Source organism: Phascolarctos cinereus, unplaced genomic scaffold (assembly GCF_003287225.1).
Source record: "Phascolarctos cinereus isolate Bilbo 61053 unplaced genomic scaffold, phaCin_HiC Scaffold_2;HRSCAF=192, whole genome shotgun sequence".
Classification (NCBI taxonomy): Eukaryota; Metazoa; Chordata; class Mammalia; order Diprotodontia; family Phascolarctidae; genus Phascolarctos; species Phascolarctos cinereus.
Genome location: NW_027555625.1, coordinates 391,020,437 through 391,045,171, shown reverse-complemented (window position 1 = coordinate 391,045,171; position 24,735 = coordinate 391,020,437). Strand labels below are relative to the sequence as shown.

Sequence of the window (24,735 nt, the reverse complement as noted above, 5' to 3'; positions counted from 1 at the left end):
TGCTTCTCTGCCTTTCAGAAAGGCATATTTTCTACATCCTGTGTACTGCCCCCCTCAAAATCCTAAACAGATTTTTTTTTGGATGCTCTTTAGATAATGTGGATACAGAGGGCCATTTAGTTAACCAGTTGCAAACCTGAGGGAAAAGATCTCATGGGAAGGGGATGTACTTTGCTATCAGTTCTCTGGGCTGCTGATAAATCACATCAAGTTCACTTTCAATCAAGCCCCAAGAGAGAATACATCTACAACTCCTGTTCCTACTGATAAAGTACTTTTAGGACACGCAAAGGCCTTTCTTCACAACACTCCCCAGTTCCTTTCCCAAGATGGCTAGTTAAAGAACTGTTGGACAAGCCCCCCTACCATCCCAAAAGGAAAAGACGGCTCAAAGTGGTTAAAATGACTTCCCCAAAACCACGCGGCACGTAACTGGCAGAACTAGGGCTGAAACCCAAAGCTTCTTGCTCTCTTCTACTGAGAGCTGAATCTTGCCCTCTTTGAACTTCAGTAATGGCCAGGCTCCTGTCCAGGCTTTCGGCTGCCTCTCCAGGGCGTGAAAGGGAGTGACGCTTTCTACCGCAAGCTCATTGGCTGCGGGGTTCCCCTGGTAACGGAGAAGGGGAAGTGGACGGCTAGGAGGGAAGGGCAAGAGAAGAGAGGGAGGGGGAAGTGCGGGGGGGGGGTTGAAAGGGGACCCGCCCCGGAAGCGCATGCGAGCCACGCGAGCTCCCGGGCAGCGCTCTCACCGATGGAAGTTCCTTCCGTCTAGCCGCACGACCACCCAACAGTGGGCCAGGCATGTGTCATCCATCTCGAAATCTCGTACATACTCGAATTTGCTCTTCGCCATAGCAACCCTGCTGCTAACGGCGACTCTACGGCAAGAGGGAGCAACAGCCAAACTCACACGAGAGGCGACTATGGCAGTGTTTATAACCCACATTTCCGGCCTGGAGAAAAGAAAACGCCCCGCCCCGGAAGCGTCTGTTCCCGACCTGGCTCCTCTAGCCCGCCTGGAGGACCTTCTTCTCGCTCTACCTTTCTGTTTCACTCCCGTCTCTGCTTCTCCAGTCTGGTCCCTGATCTCTCGCTAGGTATAATGGGGGGATTTCCATTTGCTCTGTCCGGGCTTTCTCACTAGCCACTTCAGTTTTCCGCAGAAACCACACTCACGAAAGTCTCTAATAGCTTCCTCTTGGCCAAGTTTCTCATCCTTTTTAGTCCAGTTTGTTAAGGGGTCCCCTGAACTTGTCTTTTTGAGTTGCCCTATTTTTCAGAAACACTGGACCCAGAGCATGCGGGAGGCCCTGAATGTGTCAAGGACGAAGCTCCCCTCGAGCTGACACAATTTGTTGTTGAGCCCCAAACTGGACTTCCTGTGCGTCCTTGAGAGGCAAGTCAGACTTTCCAGCCTGAGATAATGCTTGTGCAACTGGAGACTTTTGCAGATAAGCAGACCCTCCTATCTTCATAGCCTAACAGTTCCCAAGGGAAAATAATGAGGCATTTGCCATCACCTTGCTCCTCCCCACGGGGAGTGGTCTTGTTTTTTTCCCACCTTTGCTGCACTGTTCCCCCTTACCGGTATCCTCTCCTCCCTTTGTTCTGCTGTTATAAAAATGTAAGCTGTAAAGACTGGGAACTCTTTGGGTTCCACGTGCATGTTCATTTCTCTTGTAATAAACCTGGTTTTCACAATAAGTTCAACCTTTAAGTGTCTGTCTTGCACAGAATAGGGGATTGGAGTATTGGGCAACACAGAGAGGACACAGCCTCAGCCCATGGGAAATTTGTAGTTTAATGTCAGGGAAGGAAGCCAAGAGGCCTGGATCTGAATGTGCCTCAGACTCCAGCTATGGGATCCTGGACAAATCATAAACTTTCAGAAACCCAGTTTCCTTATCTGCCAAATGAGAGTAATAATACATACACTACATCCTTCATAGCATTGTGAAGAATAAGAGCTTAGAAAACATGAGTTATTATGTAGGTGAATGATACAAGGAGTATAGCAAGAGTCCGGCAAAGGGTTAATGAGTTATTTGAGTATATGCAAACTATATGACAATAATTAGGGGAAACTAGCAACTGGTAGGATGGGTCTCATTTGTGAAGTTAGAGTTGTTAAGGGAAGACTCCTTGGAGGAGGTGGCACCTGAGTTGGGTCTTGAAGAAAGGGAGGGGCTTTAACTAGCAGTGATAGGATGGGGGTAGGGAGGAAGTCATTAGTCCAGTTTACCTATGTGAGACAGCCTTGGAGATAGCAGGATAAGAAAGGGGATGGAGTATAGCTTGGTTTAACTGGAATGTAGAGAACATAGTAGGATCATAAATTTAGAGGTGGAAGGGACTTTTCTAGCCTTTTTCTAAAATAATTCTCTTATTTTACAGAGGGAGAAAATGAGACTTAGAAAACTTAAATGACTTGCCCTGCCGTACATCTGGTAATTGTGAGACAGGATTCAAACTCAAAGCTTTATGACTCCAACACTCTCTGTTGGACTCTATTTGCCACGTCTTCAGTTTAGAACTAAAATGGACCTTGGGGTTAGTGGCTTAGAGGCAGCATGGTTTTGGGAAAAGAGTACTGGATTCAAAATTAGGAGAAACCTGTGTTTGAATCCTACTCCTGACGGTGGGGTCATAGACAAGTCACAACCTTTATGAGCCTCATATTTCTATTTATAACATGGGGTTAACGCCTGTAGCACCTATCTTATATGGCTATTGTGAGGCTCAAAAGGGAGGATATGTATTAAAGTACATTGCCAACCTGAAAGTACTATATAAATGTCAGCTATTATCACCTAATCCAATCCTCTGGTTATAAAGAGGAAGAAGTAGAAGGAAAATGACAGGTGTCTTCTTCAACTCCCCACTCTCTCTCACTGCCCATAGCCAATCCGTTGCTATGGCCTGACTCTCCAATACAATCTTTTTTCTGCTCTGACATAGCCACTACTCTGGTACGAGCCCTCCTCACGTCACAGGGTGGACTATTGCAGTAGCCTACTGGTGTATCTGCCGGCTTCAAGTCTCTTCCCACTCCACTCTAGCCTCCATTCAGTCACTAAAGTGATTTTCCTAAAGTACAGGTTCAACCATGTCACCCCATACTCAATAAACTCCAGTGGTTTCCTATTGCCTCTAGGATCAAATACAAAATTCTCTGTTTGTCCTTCATAACTCAGTCCCCTTTTACCTTTCCAGTCTATTTATACCTTACTTCCCACTTCATACTTTTCAAGTCAGTGACACTGGCCTCCTTGCTGTTCCATGAACAAGACACTCTTCCCAACTCAGGAGTTTCCCATACCTGAAATGTTCTCCCTTTACATCTCTGCCTAGCTTCCCTAGCTTCCTTAAAGTTCCAACTAAAATCTCATCTTCTACAGGAAGCCTTTCCCAACCCTTCTTAAATCAAGTGCCTTCCCTTCTCTTAATTATTTCCTATTTATCCTGTACATAGCTTGTTTGTCCGTATTTGTTTACTTGTCCCCCTCATTAGATTGTGAGCTCTTTGAAGGCAGAGCCTGTCTTTTGCCTCTTTTTGTATTCTTAAAGCTTAGCACAACACCTGGCATATGTTGTTGATCAGTTGTGTCCAATTCCTTGTGACCCTGTATGGAGTTTTAGCAAAGATGTTGGAGTGGTTTGCCATTTCTTTCGTCAGTAGATGAAGGCAAACAGAGGTTAAATGACTTGCCCAGTCATACAGCTAGTGAGTGTCTGAGGCTGGATGTGAATTCAGGTCTTTCTGACCCAGCACTCTATCCACTGAGCCACCTAGCTGCCTCCAATATATAGTAGGTGCTTAATAAATATTTATTGACTGATTAACAAGTAGAAGAGCCAGGATTTTTGTCTAGGTCCTCTTGACTTTAAATACATTGCTCTTTCCACTGTACCAGTGCTCTCCAGGTTGTTAAAGGCCTAATTACCAGGATAGGGATCTTATTTATTACTTTGTTACCATCTATTTTGCCACTGCACCCTATGGACCATTTGGCCCTTCCATCTGACTTGTGGCTGAAAAATTCTGTATGAGCTGCCTCTCCCAATGAGCTTCTTGAGAACAGGGGCGGTCTTACATAGAATAAGCACTTAAGCCTTATTCATTCATTCATTCATTCACTATTTGATAGGCAATGGGGAATCGCCAATAATTTCTTTTTTAACCAAGGGTCTAATATGATCAGAACAGTACACTGCTTGGGCAACTTGGGAAGAATGAGCCAGATTGGAAATAAACTGGAAATTCATAACCTTTTTCCTTCTGTTCTTTTTCTTAGTGGAATGAAGTTGCTGTTACCAAAGGTTGTCACAAAATTGTGGATCTGAAATAGACCTAAGAGCTCATTGGGCCAATGCCCTTATTTTCTAGATAAGGAAACTCAAGTCTGGAAAGAAGTAACTTGTCCAAATGCACAGCTAAGTAGCTGAGATTAGAAGCCAGATTCCTTGGTTTCTATCCCAAGGCTCTTTTTCATCCCTACCTCTCCCTCCATGGACATTGAGTTACTCAGAAATCCTTTAATAATTCCATGAATTTTAAAAAATAATTCCTTCTTCTACTATCTTGGCTCACTAGTTCCCCTAGAGCTACAGTGTCTTGTGGATCCTGAATTTTCTGATATAATCCTGATTTCAAAAGAAGATATATTTTTTAAAATAAATTTTGATAGCTTTTGTTTTTACATTGTCAACATTTCTCCCAGTATTTCCTCCCCCCTTCCTCCTCCCAGAGAGTTCTCCCATATATGCCATATATACCATATAATGATTGGGGTTTTTTTTAAAGAAAAGAGGAAGAAAAATGCTTATTGACTGACTGATGGCAACTTTTTTCTCTTGATGACTTCCTTGGGGTAAAAAGATGTACAGGATGTCCCAAAGACACTTCCCAAACTCCCATGTCTTTGGTCTCAGTGCTTAGACTTCTGGGACACCCTGTAGTTTTAATTAGGCTTTGAACAACTAGCATCCTTTGTCAGACAATCTATCCCATTTTTCTGAAAATACAGTCACTGTAGCTATAGAGCTTATACCACTCATTTGACACTTGCACTGCCTTATATTTGTAGTATAATTTTAGCACTTTCTGTGGTTCTATGACCTTATGAATGTGGGGCCTTTTTCTAATAGTGCAGATTGCCACTTATTTACACCTTTTCAACCTGTGAGATTCTTATCTATATCCTCTAGCAAATCCTCCAAGTTTGAGGCCTTCCTCCAAGTCTTTTAATTTTCTGTGAGTACTGATGCAAACTATCCTTCTGTTATTCCTTCTTACACCTCATAACTGTCTAGTTCACCTCATCTCCTTTCTTCATCATACATTCAACATTCATTAATGAAGACCATACCATGTGCCAGGCTCCATGCTTGACCTTGGGCATACAAAACCAAAAATGAAACAGTCTCTGTTCTCAAGAAGCTTATAGTCTATTGAGGTAAAACAAAGAGTATACAAAAAATTAAATATGAAACATACAAAGCAAATACCAAGGAACTTCTGGGAAGGACTCTAACATTAGGGGGAATCAGACAAGCTTCTTGTAGGATATGAGCTGATCCATAGGAGGCATGGATTCTGTGAGGTGAGGTGAGAAGGGAACTCATTCCAGGAATGGAGGCAGTCTATGCAAAGGAATGAAGATGGGAAATAGAACATCTGAGGTGATGGACACCAATTTGGCTGGACTACAGAGATGATGGAGAACAATGTGACATAAGCCTAGAAAGACAGGCTGAAGCCAGATTATGAAGTGCCCATGAAGACATGCCCACCAAAGGAGTTTGTGTTTTATCCTAGACTTAGCAAGAGGGAGTCAGCAGAACCTCTTTGCTAATCTCTTCAGTGGTATCTCTTGTGCTGCCTCTCATGGGTAACATGATGGGACTTATGTTACATCCTACTTATACCCACCTTGTATCTTTTTCCATTGTCCCATAACTTGGGTTATTTTCAGAGCTTATAGCACTGCTATTTTATGATTGACAGCATCAGAAGGATATGGATGAAGGACAGTTAGGTGATGCAGTGGATAGAGCATTAGCCCTAGAGTCAGGACCACTTGAGTTCAAATACGGTTTCAGACACTTACTAGCTGTGTGAGCCTGGGCAAGTTACTTAACCCTGATTGCCTCAAAAAAAGAAGAAAAGAAGGATACGAATGTTAAATAAGGCGAGTTTTGTGCCAGGGAACCCCCTGAGGTCTTTGAAAGTGCTACATAATCTCCTAAATGCAATCCACATTGTTCTCTTCCTTGTATTCAATTGCCTATCTGCAGTTCTAGTCCCAGGTGTACAGACTGATGAATTAACTTAGTGGCTACCCGTTCAGCTACGTAATAATATGGAAAATAGGTGCACTTAATCTGTTTAGTTTAACTAGAGATCACGTTGAGAGATACAATGGTAGAGGTTTCTCTACTCAACAAACCTGGTATTATCAATGTTAGACTACTATGAAGTGATTATATATGCTTGACAGAAATGTCATTATGAAGAAGTTTCCCAAAAATCACAAAACAAGAAGAATTAAAAGCCTGATGATAACATTAACAATGTCGTAGATTAAAAAAAAAATAACACAAACCTTCTTGCCAGTCAAATAAAATCAATTCAGTTGAATACGTTTTTGAATCTTACATTGCAAATCACTCAATCCATCTATCAATGTTGTATTCTATACTAAATGCATTTAAAAATCAGAATAGAATTCATCTTCATGTATTTTCTAAGGATATTGTCTTAATGTCAAATATCAAGTGTATTTCATATTAAGGTCTGATCTACCTGTAGACAGTCAAACATCAGAATTATATAACTTTAAATGAGACTGCATTAGAATTTAGTTTCAGGATAAACTCAATCAAGTCAAATCTGAATTATACTCACTAATAGTATCATTCAAAACCTCATTGTTCCTAAGGGCCATTAGCTGCCAGCACCTCAAATTATAGAACCCCCCTGTTTTCCGTCAGCTTAGTTACAAAGATTTATGGGAGTAGTCTCACATTCTTATCTCCTTCTTAAAATATTTCAGCATTTAAAAAACAAACTTCAAACCATAATTTGGAAATTTACAGCAAACAGATTACATTTCAGTTGCAGATTTAGTCTCTAGATTTAGTTAATAAGGCCATAAATTTCTACCAATTAGGAAAAAGATTTCCTGGAAAGAAAGGCAATCTTTGCTTGTCTGTTTTTATCTCTGTAACCTCAAGCTGGCCAGAGTTAAAATGACAGAACGTTTTTAAAATTTTTTTTCCTTTTTTTTCCTTCTAAAACTTTATCTCCTGATGGAAGTCTGAAATGGGTGTAAATTCCTGCTTACTGGCAAAGAGAATTTAGCAACAGATTACAGAAATCTGGGAGAACTGTTTCAAATGTGAAACTTCATTAATCTCTCCTACGATTCTAAACTTCCTTTTTGCAATTTTTAAAATCACAATCTTTATGGCTATGGTTAGTTATGTAGAAATTATCAAAGGCAGCAGAATTTACAAACACTAAACAAACAGTGGTTTTCCTTAGAAGTTTGTAGGGATGGTAAAGAGGGAGAAAAAGGCATTCCTCATTGTTGGGATAGGAGTGTTTAGCCCATGCCCAACCCTAGAAAAGTTTCTATAAATAATACACATTCGAGCTCCCCTCATTAACCTGGGTAGTCCCAAGTGAACAGATGTAGGGCTGATGTTAGGTGATCAGTTTGTCAGACAACTGTATCAGAACAAGGCAAAGCATAGCACAAATATCTGATAAAGGAATCCCTCCCTGCAGGTCCTGTAGTTGAACTGTCTACCTTTGCATTTGAGTCACAGATCAGGTGCCATACTCACCAAGATATCAGAGCAGCTGTTCCCAATATATAGTCACAGATACAGGTGTCTGTTTTTTTCTAATCAACAGAGGAGAGTTGAGGAGGTACAAGAAGAGGAGAGAGGCAAGCAGAGACAAAGACAAAGATATCTGCCAAACGACTCATAGCCAAATTTAACAGATGACAGCACTGTCTCCTAGAATTCTTGGGTGATCATCCTCAAGAATTCTACTATTCTAACAACAAAGCTGGCAAGGCTAGTTCTAACTCTACCAAGAGTAATTCCCTGGGTCAAGGTGTCACACATTCCCCTATGTTATACAGAGTTCAAACAAAAGAGTAAGACCGTGTTTCACCTGAATCCTTAGGTACTCACCCTTCAGATTGATCTCCTGTAGGTGAGCCCCACCTGCCCCTTCGGTCAATCATCAGAGACCCTGCTGGTAATTAAAAAATTCATACCAAGGGGCAGCTAGGTGGCACAGTAGATAGATCTCTGGCCTTGGAGTCAGGAGGACCTGAGTTCAAATCCATCCTCAGACACTTGACACTTACTGTGTGACCCTGGGCAAGTCACTTAATCCTGATTACCTCACCAAAAAGCAAAAAAAAAAAAATTCAACCCAGAGGACGATGCAATTGTATCATTAGAAAACAAACTTTTCTTCGTTAGACCGTTGTCCTTATGGTTAAAACAAACTATCAAGTATTTAATTGGGTAAATTTTGTTTGAAATAATAATTATTATTTACTATTTGGGAAAGTACCATAGATCTTGGAAAGCTCTTGGAACTCTCTGAAATTCTTTGGGGACTTGCCAGATTATCAGTCCCCTATCTCCACTCCTGGTGAGGTCATAAAATTTTATTAACTCTGTGAGATATGTTGTTGAAAGAATGTTGTGAAGTTCTAAAATAATGAAGTGGTTTAATGAAAAACTAGGATTTTTTACAGCTAAAATAAAAGGGCTTACAAATACATTTTATAAAGAATGATTTTTATTTGATAGATTGTTTGACCATTACTCATGAAAATTATGAAAGTGCACCTGAAATAACATATATTGAAGTCAAATCCTCAAGCCAACTTAGAATCAATAGATCCTAGATTTAAAGATTTTATTTTCCGCCGGCTTCAAGGCTTACAGCAGCCAGTGTTTTTCTGGGTTTTGAGTAAACTATCATGTATTCACTATATGTGTGTGTAATCATAGAATGTGATTGTTTTCTTAATTTCTAATGATTAATCTCTACTCCAGCATGGATTTGAACAAGAAAGGACAAATAAGATAAGGCTTGTATGTGTTTATTGTTAACTGTTATTGCAATATTAGTAGGAAAAAACTCTTGGGACTGTGATTTGATAGTGTTCTGAGTTTTGATTTCAGGTATGTTGTCTGAATTGTTATTAAGCAAATAATCTGCCATTCAAGAGAAATGGCAAGGGCTTGTCAAAGGGAGTGTAATCTGAGAACTGCTACAGGTAGATGTGTGTCTAGAAAAGTTGAGAGAATAACCCTACAAATGTGATGGTAGGATCCTCTTGACTCAGTTTCCACACTGTGCTGTTTTCTTTCTTTTTCTTTTTTTCTTTTTCTTTTTTTGTAAGGCAGCTGGGGTTAAGTGACTTGCCCAGGGTCACACAGCTAGTAAGTGTCAAGTGTTTGGTCTGAGACCGGATTTGAACTCAGGCACTCCTGACTTCAGGGCCGGTGCTCTATCCGCTGCGCCACCTAGCTGCCCTTCGCTATTTTCTTTCTGAACAGGAAAATTTCCCACCTGGTTTATTCTGAGCTTGGCTATTATACCTTGTGAATAATGTAGAACTTTGCTACGTGATTGACTGTTCCAAAATAAAAGTTAATTTTGACTCTTACCTGAAATCAAACAGAGCTAACGAAGCTTTGTCCTGTTATGATTATATCAGATCAGTCTGTGCCCTTAAAGGGACATTCTTGATATTGTTATAACTATATCCCTGCTTTTTCATTTCATAGCAAATTTCTATAATAAGGGTAGGTGAATTGTAAAAGTTTATATCTTTAATGAATCCAATTGTTACAATACTCAACATATCTGAGTTATTATAATGGGATGCAAGTGTGAGAGATCTTACTGTCTTTAATTTTCTATTCTGAATTTGTGGCCACTAATAGTTATATATTCTTGTATAAAATTAAGTTCTTAAAATATTTCTTTCTTCCTAGATGACTTAAGATAACATATATCCTTAAATGGTGTGTGCGTGTGGGGGGCGGGTAGGATAAAGGAATAGGACAAAGATCTCATAAGGTAAAGTTTTAAATTTTAATGGAGTAGTAAACCACCTCGAGAAAAGATTGTTTTCTCTAAGAATGAGAGAGAGAGAGAGAGAGAGAGAGAGAGAGAGAGAGAGAGAGAGAAATGGCTTTCAAATGCTTCTATTAAGAACAATGACAAACCGACAAGTATAAGTTAGCTCTATAAGGTCTGAACTGGTTTTTACCTCATGAGCTAGTTACTAGAAAAACAAATGTAAGATGAACAGCCCTCCAGAACTGCCTTGGGAAGAGTTATTCCAGAATCTTCAAGGAAAATGTTTCTATGGATCATATCGCTACATGGATCAGCTAAGACCTAAGATGAAATAAATTGAGTGTAGTTTAATCTGTAACCTGACTTAGTTTACTTGTAGAGACTGTTTAACCAGGTTTGTTTCCTTAAGGGATGTATTAAATTAATGACTCTAAGTTTAACTTTCATGGCACTGAAAGAAGTATGGGATTGTGCTTTTGCCATTTTTTCCTTAACATCGATGACATATGTGGCCACGTGTGTTCCTTTAATGACTGGAAAATTTCCCTTTATTGGGCAATGCACTTGTTTCCTAGTGCAAATCTAAGTCCCCTAACTTATAGCCCCTGATGCTAACTCAGTATGATACCTATGACTATGAGGTATTGGGAAAAGTTTGCCACCAATCTGGTCCCTAACATTCCTTAAGGAATTCTATCAACCTCATGATAAGATGAGCAGTAAAGGAGATGCCTCTGCTGACTAAGGTTATTTCTTTTTAAAAAAAAATTATTTATTTATTTTTAGTTTTCAACACTCACTTCCATAAGATTTTGAGTTTTAAAATTTTCTCCCCCTCCATCTCCTCTCCCCTCCCCAAAACGGCATGCAATCTGATATAGGATCTACCTATACATTCATATTAAGCATATTTTCCCATTAGTCATGATGTACAGGAGAATTAGAATTAATGGGAGGAACCACAAGAATGAAGCAACAAAACAAAACAACAAAAGAAAAGGAGAGCAAATAGTATGCTTCCATGGGAATTCAGACTCCATAGTTCTTTCTTTGGGTGTAGATATCATTTTCCATTGTGAGTCTTTTGGAATTGTCTTAGATCCTTGCATTGCTGAGAAAAGCCAAGCTGATCGAAGTTAGTCATTGCACAATGTGGCTGTATATAACATTCTCCTGGTTCTGTTCATTTCACTCAGCATCAGACCATATAAGTCTTTCCAGGTTTTTCTGAAGTCTGCCTGCTCATCATTTCTTATAGCACAGTAATATTCCATTACGTTCATATGCCACAACTTGTTCAGCCATTCCCCAATTGTTGGGCATCTCCTCAATTTCCAATTCTTTTTCACTATAGAAAGAACTGCTATAAATATTTTTGTACTTGTAGGTCCTTTTCCCATTTTTATGATCTCTTTGGGATACAGCCATAGAAGTGGTATTCCTGGATCAAAGGGTATGCACAATTTTATACCCCTTTGGGCACTTACTAGGATTATTTCAAAGACCTTCCTTTTGAAACCTTAACCTAGTTCATTGCTTCTGTGATTGTGCTTATGCTAGTATAGGTATGTTGGACTTTAAAGCCCCTACAAGGGAAACTATAGGAAAACTTTATTGCATTGTTTGAATGTAGTCCTGCCTGGCTGAGAAACCAGTCCTGTTGCTCAGAGTCCAGCTTTGTTTAATGCTTAATTCATAACTCCAGCTTATGCTGACTGCCACCAAAACCTTCCACAGGAGTCAAAGATGGAAACTGCCTCCATGCTGGCCAGTAAGATGACTGTTTCCTTGTTCCTTTGTTTGAATCCAATATAATACATAATTTACACAGGCTGAGGGGAGTGGGCCACCCCTTTTCTCAGCTTTCCCCTTCTAATGATTTAATAAACATCTTTCTAAATTATTTCAGTTCTGGATTTGTTCACACTGTCTATTCTCAAAAGTGTTTTGCTTCTGGATTTTGCCTCTGCCAATCTTCCTTCCCTTCTATCAGTAAACCCCCGACTCTTTTCTTATCATCTTCCTCTCCTACTTTCCCATATGGTAAGAAAGATTTCTACATTCAACTGCGCGTGTATGTTTTTTCCATCTTTGAGCCAATTTTTATAAGAACAAGGTTCATGCACTTCCCCCACCTCTCCCATCTTCCCCTCCCCTGTAATATCTCTTTCAGGCCTCTTTCATGTCAGATATTTTACCTCATTCTACCTCTCCCTTTCATCTTCTCCCAGTCCATTCTTCTTTCTCACCTATTAATTTTATTTTTAAAAATAATCATCCTGAGGGGCAGCTAGGTGGTGAAGTAGATAGAGCACCAGCCCTGGATTCAGGAGGATCTGAGTTCAAATCCGGCCTCAGACACATAACACTTACTAGCTGTGTGACCCTGGGCAAGTTACTTAACCCCATTGCCTAGCCAAAAAAAAAAAATAATCATCCTGTCACATTCAACTCACACCTGTGCTTTCTGTCTATGTCTATTCCTTCTAATTGCCCTAATAATGAGAAAGTTTTTAGGAATTACAGGTTATCATTTTCCCATGTAGAAATGTAAACAGTTTAACCTTCTTGAATTCCTTTTGATTTCTCTTTCCTATTTACCTTTTTATGCTTCTTTTGAGTCTTATATTTGAAAGTCAAATTTTCTCTTCAGCTCTGGTCTTTTCATCAGGAATTCTTGAAAGTCCTCTATTTCATTAAATATCCATTTTTTTCTCCTGAAGCATTATACTTAGTTTTTCTGGGTAGGTGATTCTTTGTTATAATTGTAGCTCTGGAATATCATATTCCAAGCCCTATCTTGTGTTATCCTGATTGTGGTTCCTCTATATTTGAATTGTTTCTTTTTGTCTGCTTGCAATATTTTCTCCTTGTCCTGGAAGCTCTGAAATTTGGCTATAGTATTCCTATGAGTTTTCATTTTGGGATCTCTTTCAGGAGGTGATCATGGATTCTTTCAATTTCTATTTTATCTCTGGTTCTAGAATATCAGAGCAGTTTTCCTTGATAATTTCCTGAAAGATGATGTCTAGTCTTTTGATTGTGGCTTTCAGGTAGTCCAATAATTCTTAAATTATCTTTCCTGGATCTATTTTCCAGGTCATTTGTTTTCCAATAAGGCATTTCACATTTTTTCTATTTTTTTCATTTTTTAAAATTTTGTTTTATTGTTTGTTGATGTCTCATAAAGTCATTAACTTCTACTTGCCCAATTCCAATTTTGAAAAGAATTATTTTCTTCAATGAGTTTTTGTACCTTCTTTTCCATTTGGCGAATTCTGCTTTCTAAGGAGTTCTTCTCTTCAGTGAATTTTTGTGCCTCTTTTTCCATTTGGCCAGTTCTGCTTTCTAATGCATTCTTCTCTTGGATTTTTGTGACTCTTTTGCCATTTGGCCCATTCTGTTTTTAAGGTGTTGTTTTCCTTCAGTATTTTTTTGTGCCTCCCTTACCAAACTGTTGACTTTTTTCATGATTTTCTTAAATCACTCTCATTTCTCTTCCCAATTTTCTTCTATCTCTCTTACTTGATTTTTTAATAATCCTTTTTGAGCTTTTCCATTGCCTGGGGAAATTCATATTTTTCTTTGAGCTTTGGATACAGGAGTTTTGAATTTGTTGTCTTCTGAGTTTGTGTTTTCATCTTCCGTATCACTATAGTAACTTTCTATAGTCAGGTTCTTTTTCTGCTGTTTGCTCATTTCCCAGTCTATTTCTTGACTTTTAACTTTATGCTAAGTTCCAGGTTTTTTGTGCAGCTGTTTTCAGAGGGAATTCTGGGGATCTACAAGTTTTTGGTTCTTCCAAGGTGGTATGATCTAGGGAAAGGTGTGTTTACTACTCTCCTGGCCTGTGCACTGGTCTGTGAATGACCAAAAACACTCTTTTCTGCCCTGAATTGTAACCAAGGTCCCCACTCCCCTGGGGCTGCAAGCTCTGATATGCTAGTGTTCTTCCTTGCCTGGGATTGAGACCCAGGATTGAGACCCAGGACTGTGACCCAGTTCCAAGTAAGGGCAATGCAACAGAGTCCTGCCCCTGCTTCCTGCAAAGGGACCCTTGTAATGTCTTTCTGACCAGTTGTCCTACCCCCTTTACAGTCTGTGGGCTGAGAGGTCCAGAAACCACCACTGCCACCAGTGATTCAGGATACAAGAGTTTTGAATTTGTTGTCTTCTCCTGAGTTTGTGTGAATTGGATTTCCCACAGACATCACAAACTCAACAGTCCAAAACAGATTTTTTTATCTACCCCACCCTACCCCACAACCCTATTCTGAACTTCTCTACTTCTACTAAGGACATCACCATCATTTAAAGTTGCCCAGATTCACATCAATGTCATCCTTGGGCCTTACCACACATAGCAAATCAATGACCAAGTCTTGTTTATTCTACTTCCACAACATCTCATATTTATCCACTTCTCTCCATTTACACATCGCTGCCCTAGTCCAAGTCCTTATCACCTCTCTCCTAGGTGCTATTACAATAGTCTCTTAATGGGTCTCCCTGCATCTCAGTCTTTCTCCTTTCCATCCATTTTCCACACAGCTGCCAAAGTGATATTCCTAAAGTACAGATCTCACTGTGGCATTGCCCTGTTCAACAAACTATTGATTCCTTTCTACCTCTAAGATCAAATACAGACTCCTCTGTTTGATATTTAAAGCTCTTCACAACTTGGCTTTAAAATTCCTTCCCAGGTACATTATATGTCATTTCCCTTTTCCTCAGCTAAACTGGCTTTCTTTCTTTTTTTTTTTTAGATAAGGTTTATTAGAACATTCATCATATTGTCTAGACTCTTCAGGAGTTTGAACATTAGTGAGCTATTGTCTAGATTGTAAGAATCTGAGCCTAAACTGGCTTTCTTGCTTGCCCACTTTTACATTGTGAGAATTAGCACCAGGAATCTGGAGGGAGGGACCAAGCCATAGTGTTCATAGCATAAGCTATAATTTGGGGGACCTTTGCTTTAGCTTTTGTAGTAGGCAAACTGATGGACTAAAAGCAGCAGTAGAGGAGAATGGTATTGAGCACACCTAAGATCTACCAGGGTGACCCCATTTTCATCCACAGAGGAGCATACAGTAGAGCATTAAACAAGGTATAAGACATCCCCCTTATTACTGGTGAATTTTTTTCTAAGAATCCAAGCACCTAAGTAGGTGCCCCCTTCTCCTTTTCCATATGTACAACTTCTTTTCCATTGGAAAAGATAGCTATCTACCTGCAGACTTTTCTGTTCCTTTTAAGCTGCTTATCTGTGGGGTTTAAGTAGTACTTCAAAGCTGCCTTTCTCTAAATAAAGATAACATATATCTTAAATGCTTTTGATGTGCATCTATCTTATTTAAAGACATAAAGTACAAATTGGGGAATACTAATGGCCAACCTGCACAAAAAGAATTTAAACAGACAGCTATATCTCTGACCAACAGTTAGGGGTTTCCATAACTTAAGTCTTGGTCAGCTATGTCTACACAATAAGATTTTACGGTACTAATTCCTATTAATAACCTGTATCAATAAGGTATTGAAAATATCAGAGAAAAGAATCTACCTGGATTTGAGTCAACTTGCCCCTAGGTTAAAACCATGAGCTCTTTTTTTTTAAGTTTTCATTATTCAACATTCACTTTTAAAAAATTTTGAGTTCTAAATTTTTCTCCCTCACTCCCTTCCCCACTTCCCAAGACAACATGCAATATGATGTAGGTTATACATATACAATCGTGTTACACATATTTCCACATTAGTCATGTTGTGAAAACCTTTCTTTGTATATAGTCAAACTGGGTCACTTTAAATGCAAGTGCCATGGACAAAATCCAGCTTTCATGGAAAGGTAAGGGTTGAGGAGAAGAGGGCAGTAACCAAAGGAAAGATAACACTCTGAGCTGACCCACTGGAAGGAGAAAAATGTGGTCTGGGAGAGCTATATCATCTTCTGTTGAGTTGGGAAAAGAGAAAGCCTTGATCAGACAATGTTTCACAGCAACACTTACATTTGTATATCTCATTTCCTCCAATAGAATATAAGCTATCTGAGGTTAGAGATGTTTTCATTTTGTCTCTGTATCCCTGGTGCCTGGCAAGTAATGAATTTTTGTTGATTGGTTGAATTTTTTTTCAGTCTTTTAAAAAAAAACTTTTTTTTTGCAAGTGGGGTTAAGTGACTTGCCCAGGGTGACACAGCTAGGAAGTGTTTGGTCTGAGGCCAGATTTGAACTCAGGTCCTCCTGACTTCAGGGCTGGTGCTCTATCCACTGCGCCACCTAGCTGCCTGATTGGTTGAATTTTAGATGTGAAATCATAGAATCATATAATTTTGGAGTTGGGAAGGATACATATAAGAACATTTAGCTGAACCCTCATATTTTGTATATACAAGTAAATAAAGACCCAAAGAGGATAACTTTCACAAAATCACACATAGAGCCAGTGGCAGGATGAGGATTAGGATTCTTGTCTCCTGACTTCCAGACCAGTAGTTTCTCCACTTGATCACACTGACCTTTTTACTCAGTGTGCTTTAACAGATATTATCTCATTTGAGTCTTGCTCTGAAAAAAAAAATACAGTAGAAATCATCTCCATTTGACACATGAGAAAATACAAAGAAGTTAAATTCATTGTCCAAGTGCATACAAAAATTAGTGTTAATCCTTGGATTAGAATCCAAATCTCCCAATTCCTGTTTTGGGGATTTAAGAGAAGGAACTACCTAAACTGGAGGAGCCTGAAAAAAATGAGGACTGCTGGCATGACAGAGATGCCACAGTTTTCTATCATTTGACATAACAAAGAGGAGAGTAGCCCCCCCCCAAAAAAAATCCACCACTACCAACAAAACAAAACAAAAACCCAGATATTTCTCTTTCTCCCTCACTTGGAGAAGTGGCCACCCTGTTTGCCATTAATATCTTGGTATTCTATAACCTGTAGAAAGTGTGGAATATAATTTTTAAAAATTGCTGAATTTCCATTGGGCATTGAATCCATTTGTTATCTAATCAATGGTTGCCTTTGAGAAAAAACAACACAAAACAAAACAAGCTCCTAAACTCAGAACAACTTTCTACTGAAAGCTGTCAAGTAGAAAACAAATTATATTTTGATTGGAGGTCATTTTTCCAACTGTTCTCTGTTGCTGACTCATCTCATTTCCACTAATAAGACTCCATCATGTAAATTAAATTGGGTTGGGGATGTTGTTCCAGTCAGAAGAGGAAATTATTTGTCTCTAAAACCCCAGTCATTCCACTCAACTACCACATGGTCATTTCTTACTTACAAATAATTTATGTGCTTCTAGTAAGACTATCTTATTCCTTTTCAGTTATTGGAACCTTGAGCTATTCAAGGTTTTGAAACTAAGACAATCTTGGTTAACTAAATTATCACAGAAACTTAATTTACGAAAATTTATATGTTTTCCATATTTCAGATTTTACTAGTAAACTATGATGAAGGAACTGGCTTATAGATTATTGCTCTATTTTCTGGCATTGCCAGAATTAGCAACTGAGTGCTCTAAATTGGCATATACATTCAGCCACTCATTGTCCTGACAGCATGAGTTCTAGGAATCAATGAGGACTCTTTTTGTTGAAGTTCTTATTAGAAATGATGATAAAGCTAACAAAAAGGGAAATCAAAGATTTAGTGTTCCCTATTCTGTATTCTCTATCCCTATTTCCTATTCCCTGTTGATGAAGCTCTAAACAGAGATGATGATAAAGCATACAAAAAAGGAAATCAAAGACTTTCTGTTTCCTACTGTATTTGACTCATGAAATTATAATTATATATGAGAAACATAAGAATATTTTGGGTCCTGGAATTCTAAAAATGCTAAACACTTGAACAAAACTTTTTTGTATACAATTTTGGAAAGTAAAAGTATAAAGAATAACTCAGAGCTACTGTTTAATAGACTAACCAATCAATCACCACCTATTAAATACCCACAATATGCAAAGAATTGTATGTATATATGTATCCTGAGTTAAATAAAACAAGGAACATAAAGTCTTTGATTTTTTAAAATAAGATTCTAGTATCTTTTTTCAACTAAGAATTAGAACAATTATATATTTGGGTATATGTATGTATTATAAACACATAAGTAATGGGGACATTGGTACATGTGTATATATGCATGTCTACCTCTCAAATTTTTTAACTACAGTATTATTATACCGCAGATATGTATAGTGATATAGCATTTAGAATTTTTATTCACACATATCTCACAACAATCTTGTAAACCCAACTGAGTAGGGCTTATTATCAATATTTTAACAATAAGGAAGCTGAGTCTCAAAGAAGTTAAGTGACTTGTCCAAAGTCATATGCCTGACTGAAGGAAACCTAAAACTTAGGTCTTTTGAGTTTTATACTGGAGATATGTTCACTATAAAATAGACAATAGGTCACGTAACCTTCAAGTAGGAGTTACCCTATCTACCAAGACATGGCCCTTAAATTTTAGGGAGTTATATAGTTACACAGAAATTTTATATCTATTACAGATATATATATATATATATATATATATATATATATATATATATAGAGAGAGAGAGAGAGAGAGAGAGAGAGAGATATCTATAGAAATTATATATATGCATACATATATAGAAATTATGTGTATATACATATACACATAGCAAGATAACTAGCAATACAAAGCAATATATGATAAATACCAAGTGAATAATACAGACCATGAAGCTATTATAATTAAAAAGAGACGTTTGAACCGTGGGCCAGAGTGATCAGGGTCTCCCCTGAGAGATGAGAAGGCCTTGACAGATGACTAGGACTTACGTGTAAGTAAAGAAGAGGAGAGAGTTCATTTCATGTGGTAGAAATGGAATAAATAAAAGCAAAGAGACAGGAGTTCACTGGGCATATTCTGTAGGAGAGTGAATAGACCAGTTTTATTGGAATAGAATATTTAGGTAGGGTGTTAGTAGAAGAGAAAGTTGAAAAGGTAGAGGCAAACCAAATTGTGAAGGTGTTTTAATGTGAAGTTAAAGTATTTGAATTTGACCCTATCGGCAATAGTGAGCCATAAGAGGCTTTCTGATAAGGAGTGTAACGTGATGATGGAGGTAATTTCTGAAGTCTGATTGTGGCCTACATGATAGATCAGAGTATAGCATATCCAGGAAGGAGATATTACAATCCTTGTGGTATAAGGTGACAAGAGTTTAGAGTAATATTATAGTAGTGGGATTAGAAAAAACTATAGTACATGAAGAACACTATAATTTGTCTTATAATATGTTTTGAAAGCTTCACTATATCCGGTTTAATCTAGTGAACATCATCGTAGTCGTGAATAGTAATGTTAGCTAAATAAAATGTCCCATCACCACAGAAGGGGTTTGTTGTTGTTGTCAGTCCTCATTTTCAAAGAGGACCGGATGACATCACAGGGTGATGTCTTGACTTTCAAGAACTGGATTTAAATGAGGCAGAGTTATGCAAAGTCATCAGCCTCACTCTGTCTTCCTGAGTCATTACAGTCGAGTGGCAGTACAAAAGTTGAGAAGACTGGGGATGGCCCAGGATGCACCGGATGACCTTAGCATCTTTGATGCCTAACCAAACTCTAAGGGCTCCACAGTGCCTTCACATGCTGTTTAAGGGCCTGGAGTGAAACGATAAATGATTCTTCAACCAATTTTTCACAAGGCCATCAGCTAGTAAAAAGATTCAATATCACAGTTTAATTTGGTCAAGTGGGGAAAATGTTTTACTGAATAAATTAATTAAAAATCCTTCTCCTGAATGTACCCCTCTTCCTAACTTCCTTAATCCTATTGAGAGTACCACCATTCAACCAGTCAATATGTTTGAAACCTAGGAGTCATCCTTTACTCACATACCTACGATTCATTCTAACAGCCATTCTCTAATTCATTGCCAAGTCTTGTTGATTCAATCTCTTCAGCATCTCTCACATCCATCCTCTTCTATTCAGGTACCACCCAGTTATATCCTGTTTATTCAAGGTTGTCTCCTCTCAGCTGGATCGGTGCAGTAGCCTTCTAATTGGTCTCCCTGCATCCAGTTTCTTCCCTTTCCAACCCATCGTCCATAGTTCCCAAACTGATATTTCTAAAGCATAAGTCTGACATGTTATTCTTCCACATCCAAAAATTCAGTGGCTTCCCATTGTTTTTAGGTTAAAACACAATCATCTCTGTTTGGCCTTTGAAGCCCTACACAATCATACATTGACTAGAGCAGGATAACAGCATTAAGACTTGGATATTTCAGCGCTCTGAGGTCCCTCACACTCTATCCTGAAGCACTATAGAGGGCCATGAAGAACCAATGTTCTGAATTTCAAAGATGCAGGTGGGCTTAAACTTTGGAGAGTAAGGTCAGCTCAGGGAGATGGGTGACCCAGGTGGTGATTAAGCAAGGCCACTAACCCCATCCAAAAGCACAGCAGAACGTAAACCCTGGCCCTTGAACTAAATGCTAGTTTGGAAACTAAAACTGGAGAGATGAGTAAACCAAAGAAGACATCAACCACTCTAAAGAATTCTTGTAGATTCAGTGATTCCCAAGAATCTAACCTAAAAGGAGAACAAATTACAATATCAAGTATAAGCAGATGGAGTAGCTAGGAGGCCCAGTAGATATAGCATTGTCATCTTTATGAGTTCAAATTTGGCCTCAGAAACTTACTAGCTGTGTGGCCCTGGGGGAGTCACTTAACCTTGTTTGCTTCAGTTTCCTTATCTGTCAAATAAGAAGGAGATGGTAAACCATTCCAGTATCTTTGCCAAGAAAACTCCAAATGGAGTCATGAAGACAGCTAAACAACAACAAAATTAAACAGATACTCAAAGAGAAAAACAGATTTTCCACAAAGACTAAATAAATGCCTAGAGGAAATAAAGCACGAGATTGAAAAATGAAATAAAGGTGCTAGAGGAAAAATGAGAAGAATAGCTTGTGACAGAAAGTGGTTAAAAAGCTTACCCAGGCAATAGACTCCTTGAAAATGAGACTATAGCAAACAAAAATCAATGATTCCATGAGACAGAAAGAAATACTAGAATAAAGTCAAAAGACTGAAAAAAAATAGAAGATTTAAGGTAGAACAACTAACCTAGAAAATACATCAAGGAGAGTTGATTTAATAAACGTTGGATTTCCTGAACAGGTGCATTAATGCACAAATTATTGGAACTTCAAACTGGTTCAACCATTCTAGAAAAGTTTGCAATTATGCCCCCAAAGCTATTAAAATGCACACTCTTTGAATCAGTGATATTACTATTAAGTCTATACCCCAAAGAGATCAAAGAAAGAGGGAAAAGACCTATATATTTTGAAATTTTTTGTGGAGGTGAAGACCTGGAAACAGGGAATACACATCTATTGGGGAATGAACAAGTTATGACATATGAATGTAATAGAATACTCTTGTGCTGTAAGAAATGATGAAATGGATGGTTTCAGAGAAACCCAGAAAGTCTTGTAGGAACTGATACAAAGCAAAATGAGAAGAAACAGGGGAACAATTCATATAATAACATTGTAATGACAAACAACTTTGAAAGACGTTCTGATTAGCACAATGACCAGTTACAATTCTAAAGGACTCGTCAGAGTAAAGACTGAGACTCTTTTGGGGGCACATAGCCAAAGTGGGAATTTGTTTTGACTATACATGCTTATAACAGATTTTTTGTTTTTTCTAGCTTTCCTGTGGTAGGTGGGGGGAGGGAGTGAGGAAGAAAGGAAGGACATGGGAGGGAAAGAATGGGGACCTGAAAATAAAATAAAATTAATTTAAAAAAATCTTTGGACTCTCTGAAAAACAGGATCCCCCATTGGTAGATGCAAGTTATTTCAGTTCATTTAATAAGCAAGTATTGCTTAAAAGCTGCAATGTGCAAAGTCTCACCTGGCACGTAATAAATGTTTGTTGATTGATTGAGATGAATTGGTATCTGTTGAGCCTTATTTTTTTTTCCTCTGGGAAAACTCCTAAATGAAATTTCATCATCTGATTCATAAATTTATTAAATAATCAGCAGCCATTCTCATTTGTTTATCTGAAACAACCTAATCCAAACAATTCTTGCTACAACCCTATGAGCTAATCAGATCAGTAGGGTAACTCCCTTATTCAACACAAGTTCCTGAAGGTCAAGAAGTTCTCCCTTTTGTTTTTGTATCTCCTAATAGTACAGTATTACATATATTGCGGCTCTTAAATGCTTACATATTGTATGAATACCACAGGACTGAAACAGTTTGTATCTGTGGCCTTTAGAGAGATTCCTCCTATGTGACTTTAAATACAATTTTATGTTCTTAAGTGCTAGGCACTTGATAAATAAATATTTGTTGCTTGATTAACTGAAATGAATTGGTTAGCCATTGAGCCTTACTTTTTCTATAAAGTCTTACATATTCACCACCTGATAAGTTCTTTAAGCTATAAAGGCACCCAGTTGATTAACCACCTAAAATGGGTGCAATAATTTTATGCATTCATGTTCAAGGGAACATTTCAATTCCCCCAATTAATAAGAAAAATGAATATTATTAAAGAGTAATTTTTGTCAGTGTATCCTCCCCCATTATGAAAAAGGTTCTTGTTGGACAAAGTAACACTTTTAGTGCAAGAATAGCAATATTAAAAGTTAGTATTCACATAGTGCTTTAAGGTTTAGCAACACTCTTTGCAAATACTGTCTCATTTTATCCTCATAATAACTCTGTAAAGTAGATGCTATTACTATCCTCATTTTCCAGATGAGGAAACTGAGGCAAATAGAGGGTAAGTGACTTGCTGGAGTCACACAGCTAGTAAGAATCTATTGTATTTTAACTCAGGTCTTCCTAACTCCAAGGCTAATGCTCTATCAACTGCACCACATAGTTGCCTGTTACAACCTTTCCTTGCATAGTCTCAAACTGATACCCAGAAAGGTTGGACCACTTCAGTTTCACCAATAGTATATTATGGTGCCTGTCTTTACACAGCTTGCAGCCCCCTCCCTCCATTAACTGTTCCCAGTTTTTGGTCACCTCTTCCAATTTAAAGGACATAGAACTTGAGAGTTACATTTCTTTTACTTTTAGTAATTTGGGAAGAGGAGGAGGAGAAAGAGAGGAAGAACAAGACAGAAGAGGAGTAGACCAGGGGTAGGGAACCGGCAGCCTCTAGGCCACAAGTGTCCCTCCAGGTCCTCAAGTTTGGCCTTTTGACTGAATCCAAACTTCACAGAACAAAGCCCCTAATAAAGAATTTGTTTCGTAAAACTTGGACTCAGTCAAAAAACCGAGCCCAAGGACCTAGAAGGCTACATGTGGACTCGAGGTCACAGGTTCCCCACTCTTATGACCAGTCAAGGTCATAGCATTTATTAATTGCTTACTACATGCTAGCACTGTGCTAAGTAGTGGGAATACAAAGAAAGGGAGAGGTGGAAACAGTCTCTGCCCTCAAGGAGCTCATTCTAAGTAGGAGACACTTGTAAACAACCACTCCATACATGATATTTACAGTGTAAATGGGAAGTTAAAAAGGATTCACTCTGTCATTTCAATTACAAAAAATAAAAACAAACCAGTTTCTGCTCTGAAAGATCTTATTTTTTGAGGGGAATATAATTTGGGATTTCCAAGCTGGAAATAATAACAGCAAACACGTATATCTCCATCAGGTTTACGAAGCATTTATTACACATTATCACACTTAATTTTCACAACAGTTTTGTGAGGTAGACAACACAGATATTATTATCCCCATTTTAATGAAGAGAAAACTGAGGCTCAGGGAGACTAAGGGGTCCTTGCTTGTACAGCTAGTTTTGGAGGCAGCATTTGAACTCAGCTCTCTTCTGATTCCAACTATGATACACTTTCCATTATGCCTTGCTGTTACTTACAAAACAATAACGAAACTTACTCCCATCCCCTAGTTAGAATTGTTAATGTATTTGTACATTATAAAAAGTAGTCACAGAACTTATAAAGATTCAATAAGTATAGCATAAGCCAGAGGGTCTAATTGTAATGGAGGAGGAATACAAAAATGGAATTAGATACCATCTCTGCCTTTGAGGAGTTTACAATCTACTCAGGTGGGCAACAAGCTACATTTTTACAATGTCTTAAATGCTGGCAAAGTGCTTCCCTGACAACAGTCTTATGAGATCGTGCCAAATACAATAGTGGCTGAAGAGGAAAACAATCTATTCCCCCTCTCTGGCATTTCCCTTTACAGTGATGGAGCCACCTTTCCCAGCTCCCCCCTTCAGGGATCTGAACCCCTAACTCAGCCTTTCACTTCTTTACTGACCTCCTCAGTGGACACCCCTCAGAGTCTCAGTGAAGGTTGATGTTCTTTTTACCTGGCTGAGGCAGTGCAATAGAAAGCAATTTTGGCCTGAGGCTAGCAGCCTCAAATGGAGCTTAGAAAGGAAGCTTTCTCTTACCAAGGTTCCTTGCAGCCAGAACACTCCCGCTTAGTTCATTTATTGACTACATCTGGATTCACTCAGGCATCTCTGTTTTGGGGGGACTTAGTAATATGCTTTGTCCATTGGTTTGTGTCAGGT

At 38.5% G+C, this 24,735-nt stretch overlaps 1 protein-coding gene and 1 long non-coding RNA gene across 4 annotated transcripts in view; one reads left to right on the top strand and one right to left on the bottom strand.

Annotated features, from left to right (window-relative positions):
- The window catches only part of THG1L (tRNA-histidine guanylyltransferase 1 like), a 30,428-nt gene extending 5,693 nt beyond the window's left edge, over positions 1-24,735 (bottom strand). Inside the window, exon 1 of one of the 3 annotated variants that reach the window (XM_020992400.2) lies at positions 24,613-24,735. Coding sequence is in view for 1 of the 3 variants with exons in the window: in XM_020992399.2 (XP_020848058.1) it covers positions 750-946 (197 nt within the window). In the remaining 2 variants the exon portion in view is untranslated. Of the gene's footprint in view, positions 1-366; positions 560-749; positions 1,073-24,612 lie in introns of those variants that run through there. The other 2 variants (XM_020992399.2, XM_020992402.2) reach the window with 2 other exon arrangements.
- Positions 1,009-1,704, top strand: LOC144455981 (uncharacterized). The gene is made up of 2 exons (XR_013484880.1): positions 1,009-1,097; positions 1,281-1,704. It is a non-coding gene; the product is annotated as an uncharacterized LOC144455981 (long non-coding RNA).